The 14,072-nt window shown below is 46.9% G+C and overlaps 1 protein-coding gene across 5 annotated transcripts in view; it reads left to right on the top strand.

Moving 5' to 3' along the window:
- Csmd2 (CUB and Sushi multiple domains 2) overlaps positions 1-14,072 on the top strand; it is a 576,074-nt gene that overhangs the window by 105,364 nt on the left and 456,638 nt on the right. For all 5 annotated transcript variants that reach the window (XM_042271897.2, XM_042271900.2, XM_042271904.2 and 2 more), the window contains exon 3: positions 13,568-13,680. In XM_042271897.2, the coding sequence (XP_042127831.1) occupies positions 13,568-13,680 (113 nt within the window). The remainder of the gene's footprint in view (positions 1-13,567; positions 13,681-14,072) is intronic.

The following is a 14,072-nucleotide window of genomic DNA, read 5'->3' on the forward strand; positions in this document are numbered from 1 at the left end:
ATAAGAACCATTCAATAAAGGCCCAATTGGCTATATTACTGTTTACTCCTAGATAATTCTATATTAGTTGGGCTCTTTAAGATCAAGGGTAGTGATACGCATGGATGGCCCTCTGACAAGGGCCTTTATTGATGGGCCTCAGATCTCTAAACAGCTGCTCAGGATTGAAGACTCCCAAGATTCTGAGCGACAGCCTTTTCATGGCCATTGTACCAACAGCCTGGAATCCCTGACCTGGCTTCCCTGGGCACACCACAGCCCCAGAGAGGGTTCTATAGAACCCCAGCACACAGCATCCAGGAAGAGTTCAAGAGTCTATAATTGGTAGAGTTTGAGAGATGATGCTTAGAATCCATTCCTACCTGAAAAGTTTGTGCTGACCATGCGTGTGTGTGTGTGTGTGTGTGTGTGTGTGTGTGTGTGTGTGTAAGAGGTCAGAAGTAAACCTCAGGCATCTTTCTAAGTTGCTTTTTACCTGTTTTGTTTGTTTTTTGTTTTGTTTTGTTTGTTTGTTTGTTTGAGACCTGGGCTTTCGAACCTACAACTCGTGGATTTGGCTAGGCTAACCCAGGTCAGTCTGCTCCCATCTCCATAGCACTGGGACGATGAGCGTGTGCCACCAAGCTTGAATTTCTTCCTTTTTTTTTTAGTGTGGGTCCTAGGGGATCCAGCCCATGACCTCATGCTTGCAAGGCGGGCACTTTCCTGACTGAGTGATTTCCCCAGGTTCCTGCCTTAGTTTATTAAAACCTCAGAAGCCCTTTGTTTCTGTTTGCTTCTGAAAAGTCTGGGGCCAGCAGCCCCAAGTCTCTGTTTAATTAGTGAACACCCTGACACTTGTGTCTGAGAGCAGCGCTGCTAGGTACCCGGTCCTCCCAGCCTTCCCATATCCCACTGTTTTAATTGCCCCCCCAAACTAGTAGCAACCCCATGGCTTCCTCTCTACTTTCCAAGCACTTTCTTCTGACACCTCTTTATGATGTATTTTACAAAGTCTCTCTTTCCTAAATATTTTGGGGAAGGCCATACCAAGGCTGTCTGCATTGTCCTGGTGTCTCAGCCTTCTCCATGGTGGAGATCAATCTCAGATATCAACCTTACTCTGTAGAGGTCAGAGGTCAACCTTGGCATCTTCCATAGTTGTTCTCCACTTGTTTTTGAAGAAAGGGGCTCTCACCTTTTTTTTTTACCCCAAAAGTGGAGATTTGGCTAGCCGAATTGGTAAACCCCAGATCCTCCTGTCGCTACCTCCAAGGATAAGCATGTTTCTGGCAGGTCACTGAATTCCTCAGCCCACATCTAAGGTCCTCTACATCCTGGTGGCCATACCTCTAGGATAGACACTTGTGAGACTTTGTGGCTATCCATAGAAATGCCACATAGTAGGTTGGTCCATCCATCCGTCCGTCTGTCCGTCTGTCCGTCCATCTGCCCATCCATTCATCCATCCATCTAAAAGCCTACCTGCAGGGTTAGCAGAATACTCATGGCATGTTCAATCTGCTCCAGAAGACCTGACCTGAATAAAACAGCCTCAGTAAGCATCTTCTGATGCCCGGGTTTAGTGCTTGGGAAAAAAAAAAAAAGGATTTGGGTCAGGAGAGGTCAGGTTATGATGTGGCCATTAATCATACTTTTTGTTTTCTGATGTTTTGACATCTTGGGCGGGAGGGGCATGGCTTGCTGATGTGAGATAGAAAAACCAGGACCATAATCTTTATCAAAGCAGCCATCCCAAAACCAACTGCTTGATCTACTGCACTCTCAAGTGAAACCCCGGGCTTGGATCCCACGGCTGGCATCGTGCATGTGGAATGGGTCCTGACCCAGCAAGCTTCGGTCTCATCTCGTCCTTCACTGAAGCCACAATAAAGGCCTCAGCCCCACCCTCCCTGAGCCCTCCGCTTTCCGTAGACTCCTGACTCCCCATGTGGCATGTACAACAGTGACGCTGTCCTCTTGAGAACTCTGACAAACTCTTCGTTTTGGGTTTCTGAGACAGTTTCTCACTCTGCAGCTCAGGCTAGCCTTAACTCATTGTGTAGCACAGACTGCTCTGAGCTTGAAACAGTCCTCCTGCCCTAGCCTTCGAAGTGCCAGGATTATAGGCACGAGTCACTGTGTCTGACTCCAGACTCTGTTTTCAATGTCACTTGATCTGTTAGGCCACACTGAACTGGGTAATGCTAAAAGCTCCATTTGAAAACATTGTGCTGGCAAACCTCCCCATCCCAGTGCTTAATTCACCAAAGCTCACTTCTTTCTAGTCCTGTGTGTTCTGAAAGGGCTTATTAGCTTTCTGTTTCATGGAATGATCCAGGGATCCTAGGTGACTAAGGTCCAGCATCATTGCAGCAAGGGACCAGAGGAGAATTTGGCAAAAAGAGCTCCCTCCAGGATGTAACAGCCTTCCCAGCTCCCTACGCTTCAACAGATAAAGCCCAGGTCACAGCCAGGCCAGACCTCAGCAAGGCTGGGAGAGCTTCATTCCCCTGAGCCTGGGAGGCAAGCATAGAAATTCAAGGATGCTTGGTGGAGAATTCCACAGACTTCTGCAGGGACCTATGAATGTAGAATAGACTAGTCTGAAAAGTCCAGATGCCTTGTCCAGAAGTGATGCTGAGACACTGTGATGAGATTTGAATGAAGAAGAGTTCATTAGATGACAGCTGTGAGTTGAGGAGGGGGAATGAGAGTGTTCTAAAAGGAAGCAGCACACGTGAGTATCTTGAGGCTGGGGCATGGACACTGAAGGAATGGAAGCCAGTGGTGTACAGGAATGGGGACCAGAGAGACACTGGGAAGAGCAAGCACACTGACATCATTTGGTTTGTGCATGCATGGTGGTAAGTGTGACCTTAGAGTTATTTTCATTGTTGTCTTCAAATTCTAAATAGAAAATGTACCCCCTTGTTACCAATACCAATACAGATCATTGCCCCTAACACTGGAAATGCCCCTGGCCAAAGAAGATGGGAGGGATCAGGGCCATGAAGGGAGTGGAGCAGAAAATACGGTATGGATGGGTCAGGCGGATGTGTGGTTTTCCTCGAGGATTCTGCTCTTGACTCTTAAGTACTGTAGAAAGCTGTGGGTGGGTACTGAACTAAGAGTGTTTGGAGGTCTGCATATTAGTAGTTTCTGGGGCTCTGGCTACTCTGGACAGGATTGCAAAAACAGAGAGAGAGAGAGAGAGAGAGAGAGAGAGAGAGAGAGAGAGAGAGAGAGAGAGAGAGAGAGAGAGAGAGAAATGAAAGCAGAGGCTTTGCAAGTCTGGCCATGCTCATGTGTAGAATACCTGGTACATTCTCGAGTCTCCAGGGCTGATCCCAGCAGTGACTTGGTTAAGCTTTCCTGCCTGCATTTTCCCACGTGCTGCTACTAACTGTGGCTGCTGCTACTGAAGGACCCTCTCAGCCTTTTAGTGTGGCCTTTAACTCTGGATAGAGGATTAGAGGGACCACAAGTTTGACCCCCTCTTTCCAACAGGCAACACGATGGCGCCTCTGGCCTCAGAGCCAGCAGCTGGTCCAGAGTTGACCTCAGAGGGGATGGGTGAGTAGAGGGAGAGGGAAGAGGATGCTTTATGTATCCAAATATCGGAGTTTTAACTCTCCCCTGCTCCAGTGTTAGCGCCTTTGAGTGTTCCATGCTAGAATTATCTACCGTCCCTGGGAAGCAGCAGAGCGCTGGTAAATACCCGATTAGAGGAAATGCCTAGCAAGCCGCAGTTCCATATATTGCAAGTGATAAAACTGTAATTGTTTGTTGACAGTGTACATGAGCTATTCTCAGCTCGTGTCAGTAAAGTACCAAGGAGCCAGGGTCTAGGCATGTGCCGTGACAGGACAGAAGCACCCTGGAGCTAACTTGGGGACCAAGATTCACGGTTTCCACACAGTGGAGGAATGTCGTTCCCAGAGACCCCTGGTGCACAAGAAGAGCCCTGGCAATGGGGAAGTTCCCCCACGGTGGTGGCTGCCTTTCTCATTGTGGTAGCCCAACACCACAGCACAGCAGAAACTCGGAGAAGGAAGGATTCATTTTAACTCATGGTTTTTAAAAGGGGCACAGTCCATCATGTTGAGAAAGTTATGGCAGAGTCTTTGGCAGCAGGAGAGCATGGCTGAACTCCTCACACCTTGGTAGATTAGGAAGCAGGAAGCAAGACCAGAAGCGAGGCTAGGTTGTAACCCCCAAGGCCTGGCTCCAGAAGCCTGTGGTTACCTGTGTCATAGCTGGGCCCTGTATCCTGAAGGTTCCAATAACCTTCCAAGGCAACATACCAGCTAGGGACTTTCTTAAGGTTTCTCTTGCTCTGAAGAGACACCATGAACATGGCAACTCTTATAAAAAAAAAAAAAAACATTTAATTGGGTAGCTTACATTTCCAAAGGGTCAGTCCATTATCATCATGGTGTGACACAGTGGTGTGCAGGCAGACATGGTGCTGGAGATGGATCTGTGATTCCTACATCTTAACTCGCAGGCAACAGGAAGGAAGCTGTCTCGGGGGCATGGCTTGAGCATATATGAGATCTCAAATCCTGCCTCCACAGTGACACAATTTCTCTAACAAGGCCACACCCATTCCAAGAAAGCCACACCTCCTAATAGTGCCACACTCCCTTTGGGGATCATTTTCTTTCAAACAACTACATTGGGAGCAGGTATTCAAGTACATGGGCCTGTGGAGGACATTTCGTATTGATTCATAACAACTGCAATACCGTGTGTCATTAAAAAAATAATCTCACTGTTTGTCACTCAAGGACAAGGCTCTACCCAGGCTGAGTCTGGGAAATGGACCTGGCAGCATCATTCAAGGGATCAGTGACAGCTGCTGTGAACTGGGCTGATGGGAAGAAGAAACAAGGGCTCTAGGGGTGGAGGCAGGAGATCAGAGCCAGTTGGTGGCTGAGCCTCACTGGTGGTGAGGACTCAGCAGAAATCTGTCACTAGCAGATGCCACCATTGAGGGTGAGGCAGGGTTTCTGATACATGGGAAAATCCACAAGAAACTAAAGTCCAAGTGAGTGGAGATCTGTGGCTTTGGCTGTGGTTCTGGGGCCAGTCCATTTCCGGTGAGAGCCCAGGTGGTGCTGTAAGGGAGCAGCATGGGCCTGAAAAGGTCAAGGTACAATCCAGAGAGACTAATTTTAGGTCAGATCCAATGGAAGTCTCGATGATATAGAAATAAAACATGAGCCACATATATAATCTTTTAACTTTTAATTTTGAAATAATTACTGGGCTGGTTAGTATTCACTGTTGATCTGACAGAATCTACAGTCTACTGGGAAATGAGCCTTTGTGCATGCACCTGTGGGGATTATCTTGATTGGATAGGTTGAAGTGGGAAGACATGTCCACTGTGGGCGGCACCATTCCCTGGGCTGAGGTCCTGGACTGAATGAGAAGGAGAAAGTGGGCCGAGCATTCACCCATTGCTCTTTGCTTCCTGATTGTGGCTGTGCCATGACAGCTGCTTCAAGCTCCTGCCGCCTGGACGCCCCTGCCACCATGGACTCTGCTTTTGAGCTGTGAGACAGAATAAATCCTTGCTGCCTTGAGTTGCTCTTGTCAAGGTGTTTTACCTGAGCAACAGAAAAAGACACTGGCACCGTGACGGTCTCTTAGGAAGTTGCAAAGATGGGACTCAGAGGCCCTGGTTTCCATTCACTCAGATATGTCCATGGCTTACATCTTACATGGCTGGAGTAAAAGGAAAGCCAGGAGGCTGATGTTCACGCAGCAGGTGTGTATACTTCTGAGGCAGGCAGGTGTAGGGGAAGCTTAGGGACGCGGGACCCTGTCTGGCTTAACCTGCACACACACTCCTTTCTAAGCAATCTGACTACCAAACTGGGATGCCACCTGCCTTGAGCTGCACACACCTACTCACCCCAGAAAGCAATCAGGTCACTCCATTATATAGCTCCTCATCAACCTCTAGTAACTGCCCCTTTGTGGCCAAGTGTATCTCAAAACTAAGGGGAGTGGGCTGATCCAGTCTAGGCTAATTTGGGATGCGTGCACAGTAAGGCAAACTGTGTCCTGAGTGGACTTTTAGGGATGATTCCCTGTTTGCCATCTTATAGCAAGCACACGATTAAACATAATGCATTGTGGGAAATCCATACACAGTGAACAGTGGCTTATACCACCCAAGTCTGCCAATCCTGCACCTCACTACCACCTGTAACTCACTCATAGCAACAAAATGTCCTCCTCCTAGACTCACGAGGAAAGTAACCAGGTCCTGTAATTCTCACTCAGCACCTGCTGCTCTCTTGCTGCACATCTGCCCTGTACCCCTACTGCTCTGCACACCTGCCCTGTACCCTAACTTTGCTTCAGAATAAACCTCCTTCCTGCTTTGCTATTCATTTTTACTTTGTCAGTTGTCTGAGCAAGATGCCAAGAACCTGGAAAGACCGGTCCAGACAGAACCCACCATTAACACTTCGGTGTCATTTTTATGACTAAAGAGTCTAACCCTCACAAGCTACCAAGACACAGCACTATTCCATCACACAAAAATTGCCCAGGGCCACCCTTTTCATGGTCACCCCACCCTCTTCCTCCCACCATCTCTAACCCGCTCATCTGGTTCTTCACTAATTCGGCCATTTCAAGAACGCCTCACTGAGTCCGCATTTCCATTGTACTCCTGTAATCCCAGCAGGTGGGGGGTGGAGGCAGGAGGATCATCAGACTAGGTACATGGAGAGTTTGAGACCAGCTTGGCTACGTGAGACCCAGATGCCACGAATTGGGATCATTGGGAGGAAGTGGTAACCTGAGAGGATAGGACCTGGGGATCAGAGCCAGTTAGCGTCCCCCCCCCCCAAAATGAGAGCTGTACAAATGGAGGGTCACGCTTTGTGGTCTGAGGGTCACTGTCTTTTCCACTGAGCCCGAGGCAGTGGAGGTGTGCCCACTGTGCTCCAGGGCTCAGTTTTTTCTTTCCTTTCTGTTGCTGGGGAGCATTCCGTGGGGCGGCACCGCAGGCTCTTTAACCAGGTCTATTACCATAGGATGTTAAGGCTGTTTCCAGAATTGGCCTCTTATGAACAAAAGTCCTGTGGACAGCCACACACAGCTTTCTGTGTGGATATAAGTTCACGTCTCCAAGATAAATGTCCAAGGGTGCAATTGCTGCATTGTGTGATTAGCACATGGGAGTATTTTCTTTTTAAGGGACCGCTGAATTCTTTCCAGAGTAACTGTATGTTTTTATATTCCCAGTATCGCATAAGCCATGGTCTTATTTTAGCTGTATAAATACACCCGTACCTCATTGGGTCTTTTTATTTTTATTTTAAGACTTTCATATGTGAGTATTTACAACATTTTTATCCATCCCTCTCTCTGTTCTAAGCCTTGACATGTCTCTCCTCTCCCTTTCAAATTCATGTACTCTTCTTTGATTATTATTGTTACGTGTGTGTGTGTGTGTATGTGCACACACATATGTATGTATGTATGTATACACACACACACAACCTATGTCCATTTGGTGTTGTTCATATGTACTTATGTTGCTGACCACTTTGGATTGGATAACCTACCAAGTGAATCCCTTGAGCAAACCGATTCTCCCTCTCTTAGCAGCTGTTGATTGCCCCTCACCCCCGACCTCCCCCACCCCTGTTCTTCCTCTCAGAGTGAGGCCTTGTAAATTTCTCTCTTCCACGTTGGCACGTCAGCTGACGTTGTCATTGTGCAGGTCTTTTTTGGGAAGTCACATGGCTGGGATTTCATGGGTGCAGCTTCCCTGTCCTGTGTAGAAGACAGACACTGTTCCACAGCAGGTCTTACAGCCCGCTGTTTGGAGAGTCGCCCTAAGCCGCAGGTGTGGGCGCTGTGTGGTTTGAGGTGTCCGTTGGGGTCGGGCGCCAACAGTCATTTCTTCTTTGCATTTTGACCAGTTGCAGATCTCTGTAACCATCATCGTCTGCTGCAGTGAGAAGTTTCTGTGGTGAGGCGTGAGAGCCGCACTTATCTGAGGGTATAAGAAAACCATTTAGAACACACTGAGGAGTTATGTTGGTTTAGGAAAACGGCATAGTAGGTTCCCTCTCACTGAGTCTTGATATTGCATTTCCATAAATTGCTAAGATAGTCATCATCGTTCCATACTTACTTGTCATCTATGTATCCTTTTTGGTAAATGAGTCTTCCTTTATTTTGCAGATTGTCTGATTGGGCTGCTCTATCCTTACCTTGTTTTCAATCTTAGGAAAAAGCACTCAGTCTTTCACCATGAAATGACATTAACTGGGCATGTTGCAAATGGTTTTTTTCAAGTTGAAAAAAGTTTCTACTTGTGCACACACACATATACGTACTTATATGTCATACAGACATAGTTCATAAATATAGATGTTGTATTTTCGTCAAACGCTGTTTCTGCATCAGTTGATATGGCCAAATGCATGTTTTTCTTTCAGCCAGTCAGTATGGTAGCACCAGTGACTTGTTCTCAAATGTTGAAATGGCCTTACCTTCTTAAAGTAACCCCTCTGCTCACGGTGTCTGATTACTCTTACAGGCTGTGGACTTGCCTTTGCTCACAGTTTGCTTAGGACTCAGGGGCTGATGTGCACTTGGGATGCTGTTGGTCTTTGGTTTTTGCTTTTTATACTGTCTTTGGTGGCAGGATAATATTGGCCTCATCAGAGGAGGTTGGAAGGGTTTTTCCCTTTACATTGTCTGGAAGAGATTATACCTACTAGAATTAGGGTTATTTTAATAAGTCTTGAAACAGTTAGTAGAATTCTATCGTGCATCTATTTAGTCCCAGATATTCCTCTTTAGAGAGATTCCTTTAAAATAAAAGATTTATTTTATTATTTTTATTTATTTATTTATGTGTGTCTGTGTCTATCTGTCTGTCTGTCTGTCTGTGTGAGTCTGTGATATGTGTCTGAGGGAGCCCATAGAGATCAGAAGAGGGTGTTGCATCACTTGGAGCTGAAGTCACAGGCAATTGTGAGCCTCCTGAAGTGGGTGCTGGGAACCAGACCCTGGTCTTCTCGAAGTGTCTTACACTTTTTTCCAGCACTGAGACATCTCTCCAGCCCTCCCCCTTTTAGTGAGCTCTAAGGTTACCAGTTCAATTTGCATAATCATTGCAAGGTTAATCGAATTGGCAAAGGTATGGAGATGTGTGCTTTTGAGGTAACTGATCATTTTCATTTAATTTGTCAAGAGTTTGTCCTCTGCAGTCATGGCTTTTATTTTAATAACTGCAAAACTGGGTTTCCTTAACCCTTGCCAGCTCTGGATATTTGCCAATGTCATAAATGAAAATTGAATTTCTAGATTTGGCTTTCAAAGTTTTTTTTTTTTTTTTTTTTTTTTGCTTTTTTAAATTGTGTGTGTGCATGTGTGCATGTGTGTGCACGCATATTTCACACAGTTCTACACATGTGTGAACACATGCATCTGGAGATTGAGAGAGTCTTGGATGTCGTTCCTTAGGTGCCATCCACCATTCATTCATTCATTCATTCATTCATTCATTCATTCATTCATTCATTTCTTATGTCCTTGTGAGGTGTATGTGCCTGTGTGTTGGATGCATGTGTGTGTACATGTGGATGTGCATGTTCATGTCTATGCACGTGGAGGCCAGAGGTTGATATCGGGTGTCTTTCTCTGTTACTTGTCATCCATCATACCTTTTTAAATTTTTAAAACTCTTATTATTATATTTCATGTGTGTGGGTGTCTTGCCTGCATCTGTATAGTGTCATGTGACACTGGGCATGGAAGAGAGCGTCACATCCCCAGGAACTGGAGTGACAGACCGTTGTGAGCCGCCATGTGGGTGCTGGGAATTGAACCTGAGTCCTCTACAAGAGCGGCCAGTGCTCTTAACTGCTGAGCTACCTCTCCAGCCCTACTTTATTGTTTAGATAGTGTTTAGATATTGTTTAGAACTGGGGCTCGCTGATTGGCTAGACTGGGTGGCCAGCAAAGCCTCTAGATCCTCTTGCCTCTGCCTCTCAACACTGGAATCATAGACCCAGTCAGCTGTGCCCAGCTTTTACAGGAGTGCCAGGGGGCTGCACTCAGGTCCTCAAACTTGGGCAGCAAGCACTTACCCGCTGAGCCGTCTCCCCAGCCCCTCTAGCCGCTACATCCTTTTTTGAAACAAGGTCTCTCCCTGGCCCACAGTTCACCAAGTAGACTAGGCTGGCTGTCCAGTGAGATCCAAGGATTCACCTATCTCTGCCTCCCCATGGCTGAGGTCACAAGCACATGCCAGCCATGCCCAGCCCTTTCCCTTTTGCAACATGGGATCTGGAGCTCGAACTCAGGATGTGTGTGCTGTACCTCTGCGCTGTCCTCCCAGCCCCGCTTTTCACATTTTGATCATCCTGCAGGGTTTGTGTGTCCGTGCCCATTTTCTCCTCCTCCTCACTTACTGACACGTAAGTGCTCCTTCTAATCACGCATGGCTTGTGTAATCTCCCAGTTTATGTGCTCTCTGCTTCCTTTTACCTTTGCTCTTGTCTCACACACACACTTTTAATTTTCATGTAGTCCAGCCTCTGGGGTACCATGCTGTATCTGTGCTTAACCCTTCTTAAGAGGTAGAAGTCCAAGTCAAGCCAGCTTGAGACAAAACAAAAGGAAAGAAAGAAAAGAACAGATGAGATCCTAACTTACATAAGTGGGCACCGAGGAGTGAGGTCTCGCTGCATGGCTGGAGCACAGGTCTTGCAGCTCTGTGGTCAGGCCTGTCTCCCATGCTGCTGCTCAGCTTTGTTTACATTTGTGTGGCACTGTCCTTTGCTCTGCTAGTGGTCCGAAGCTTTCATTTCTTCGATTTAAGGTCCAAATGTGAAAGGCATTCAGAGTCTATGGCTCATACCACATAGAAGGACTCAGGGTGGCCCTGCCAGGGTGATGTCAGCTCTAACCCTCCTCTCTACACCTTCAACAGTCCCCAAAAAGGGTTGGTGGGAAGGTGGGCACAAATCTGAACTTCATGCTGTGGATGGCTCCCGGAAGAATGATGGACAGGAAGACACAAAGGAAGTTCTCTAAGTTAGTCCCCTGAGAAGAGCCTTCCTCCTCATAGTGGCTTCTAAAACCACTGCCTTGTAATATAGGTGATAAAAAAGACTCTGAGTGTGCGTGCACATGTATGTATGTGTGTATACATGCATGCATACATAGCTGTGTGTGCATGTGATGTGTGCATGTGTGTATGTGTGTGTGCATGCACATGTATACATGTGTGTATGTATATATGTGTGTATGTGTGTTGGGAATGTGGATATGGAGTGAGGTAGGGAGGCTTTGTTAGATGTTTTGCAACATGTTTTCTCACCCCCAATCACCCTTTCTTCCCATTCTATTGAGTTTCTTTTGAGTTAACATCAGTATTAGAAGATTAGGATGGTCGAAGGGTTAAGGGTTTGTTCCAGGGCGGGACCTTTCACAGTTGGCGTTTACAGATATATGCTTCAACTTGTTGGAGCCCAAAGCTCTTCATGGACACCTTGGGTGTCAGGATGATATGTAGCAATGGTGGGCACTGAGTATTGCTGAGTATCTACAGATATCCAGGCTACCTAAAAGTGAAGGTAAAGGTGAGCAATGAATTCTCTCCAGTGCCTTCCTGGGGATGGGGGGAGGCAGGTGAGTCTCAGCAAAAGGCTGAGGGACAAAGATGAACGACACCAGCCTGTGCACAGACAGGTCTCTGGTGGGAGCTGTCATGCATGGATGCTCAGTGATGGGAAAATGTGTCCTAAATGTGTCCCCAGCATCCAGTCATAGATAAATAATGTATATGTATACATAAGTATTTTCTCTCTTTTTGAGATAGTCTCACTATGGAGCCCAGGCTGGCTCTGAATGAATGATCCTCCCATCTCAGCTCCTGAGTGCTAGAAATTATACAATAAGTCTAACTATGTGTGTCCAGTGTCATCATATTTTAAGCATTAGAAGACTTTTAAAAGGACTCAACGCTAAAGACATATCATCTGAGGTTCAATAATACCCCTGTTTTTATCTGAGGTTTTTTATGTAAATTCTAGAAAGAAAATATAAATATTTTTTCTATTAAGAGCATATTCAGCATGATCTGGTTCATGTGAAGTCATTTCATGGAATTATGGTCTCATCTGGTGATCCTCAAATCTCTTTGAATGTCAACTGTCAAGAATGATGATTGCTAGATTGTGTTGGGCCCTTTATCTTTTCTGCTTTTTTTCTTTTATATTAACAAGCACTTATTTCTGTAAAATGGTGGATGTTCCTTTTGAGAATAAACAGTCATAAGCAACACCCACACCCTGCTCCTAAGAGTCAGATGCAGTTTTCTCAGTATGTGAACAAATCTCGTGTGAGGGCGGCTGTCAGTTGTAAATCTATCATGGATTCCACTCAGGCCTTCAAAGGACCTCAGCCAGAAAGGGAGAAACTAGGAGATGAAACTAGAAAGAAAGAAAAAAACCACACACACCATCACAGGAGGCAGGCCTCCCACTCAGGAACCAGGCCATGGCTTTGAGGAATTGCCCCTTCATTTCTCTGTGTCAGAAAACACTGTCTCCAGCCTTTTGCTGGGGATCACTTTGCCCTTGAACTTTCTCCCCAGGCCTGCAGTTTGGGCTTCTTTCCCATTTCTCTCATTGTCAGTCAGCTTCTCATTACTGTGAGAACATGTCTAAAACCATCAACTTCAAAGGGGAAAAGGTTTACTTCGGTTCATAGATGCAGACATTTCAGTCCATGGCCGGTTGTGTTCCTGTTGATATGGGGCTGGCAGAAAACACACACCCACACCCACACTGAGCCAGAATTATGGATCAATGGTAGAGGGTTGACCTAATATGTGTGAGGCCATGGGGTTGATGGGGGCAGGGGCAGAGACCTAACATTCCCCTTCCAAAGCACAGCCAGCGACCTAATTTCCTCCCACCAGGCTCTACCTCTGTCTTAGCTAGGGTTTCTAATGCTGCAGTGAAACACCATGACCAGAAAACAAGTTGTGGAGAAAAGGGTTTATTTGGCTTACACTTCCACATTGTTGTTCATCATCAAAAGAAGTCAGGACAGGAACTCAAGCAGGGCAGGATCCTGGAGGCAGGAGCTGATGCAGAGGCCGTGGAGGGGTGCTGCTTACTGGCTTGCTCCCCATGGCTTGCTCAGCCTGCTTTCTTACGGAACCCAGGACCTCCAGCCCACGGATGAAACCACCTACCACGTGCTGGGCCCTGCCCCACCAATCACTACTTAAGAAAATGCTTTACAGTCAGATCGAATGGAGGCGTTTATCAACTGACGTGTCCCCCTTTCAGATAACTCCAGTTACTGGGTCCAGCTGAGGTAAGACTGGCCAGCTCACCATCCTAAAGGTTCTTCCACCTCCTGGTGGCTCCACCCTGAGGACCGAGCCTTCAGCACACTGGCCATATTCAAACTCCGATACGGCCTGTATTCCGATCTCTCCTGGGCACCTAGCAGGTACTCAGTGAAGAGATGTGCAGTTTCCTGATGAGGTCATTCTTCTCATACAAACCTCTTTGTGTTTCAGGCTCACCGGCTTCCAGCTACCAGCCACCATAGTCAGCGCGGCCAGCACCTTGTCCCTGAGCCTCATCAGTGACTATGCAGTCAGCGCCCAGGGCTTTCGTGCCAGCTATGAAGGTAGGTGCCTCCCACTGCGACCGCGGGAGCCTGGGGTGCCGTCATAGCCACAGGCAGGTCTGGGCCCTGCCCACTCAGGACACTAAATCTGCAGATCCGAGCCTGGGCCTGCCTAATGACACTAGTTACTAACCAGTTAATTCAGTTACTAGAGCAGCCTCCCTCCTTCCTGGGGCTTGTGGAATGCGGAGCCCGGCTGCTCTAGTTTATGAAGAGGGCCGGGGATGTCTGCTTCTCTGCCCGGTTTAACTGGTTTTGGTGTGTTTTTAGTTTCTGAACTCTGTTCTGTATTGGAATTAGTTCCGGGAGGTAGCTCAGACTGCTTTGGAAAATAAGAGAGGCATGCATTGTAAGTAAGAGTAAATGAGTAGTGGAGAGCGCTCAACAGAGCG

This window comes from Peromyscus maniculatus, chromosome 2 (genome assembly GCF_049852395.1).
Source record: "Peromyscus maniculatus bairdii isolate BWxNUB_F1_BW_parent chromosome 2, HU_Pman_BW_mat_3.1, whole genome shotgun sequence".
Taxonomy (NCBI): domain Eukaryota; kingdom Metazoa; phylum Chordata; class Mammalia; order Rodentia; family Cricetidae; genus Peromyscus; species Peromyscus maniculatus.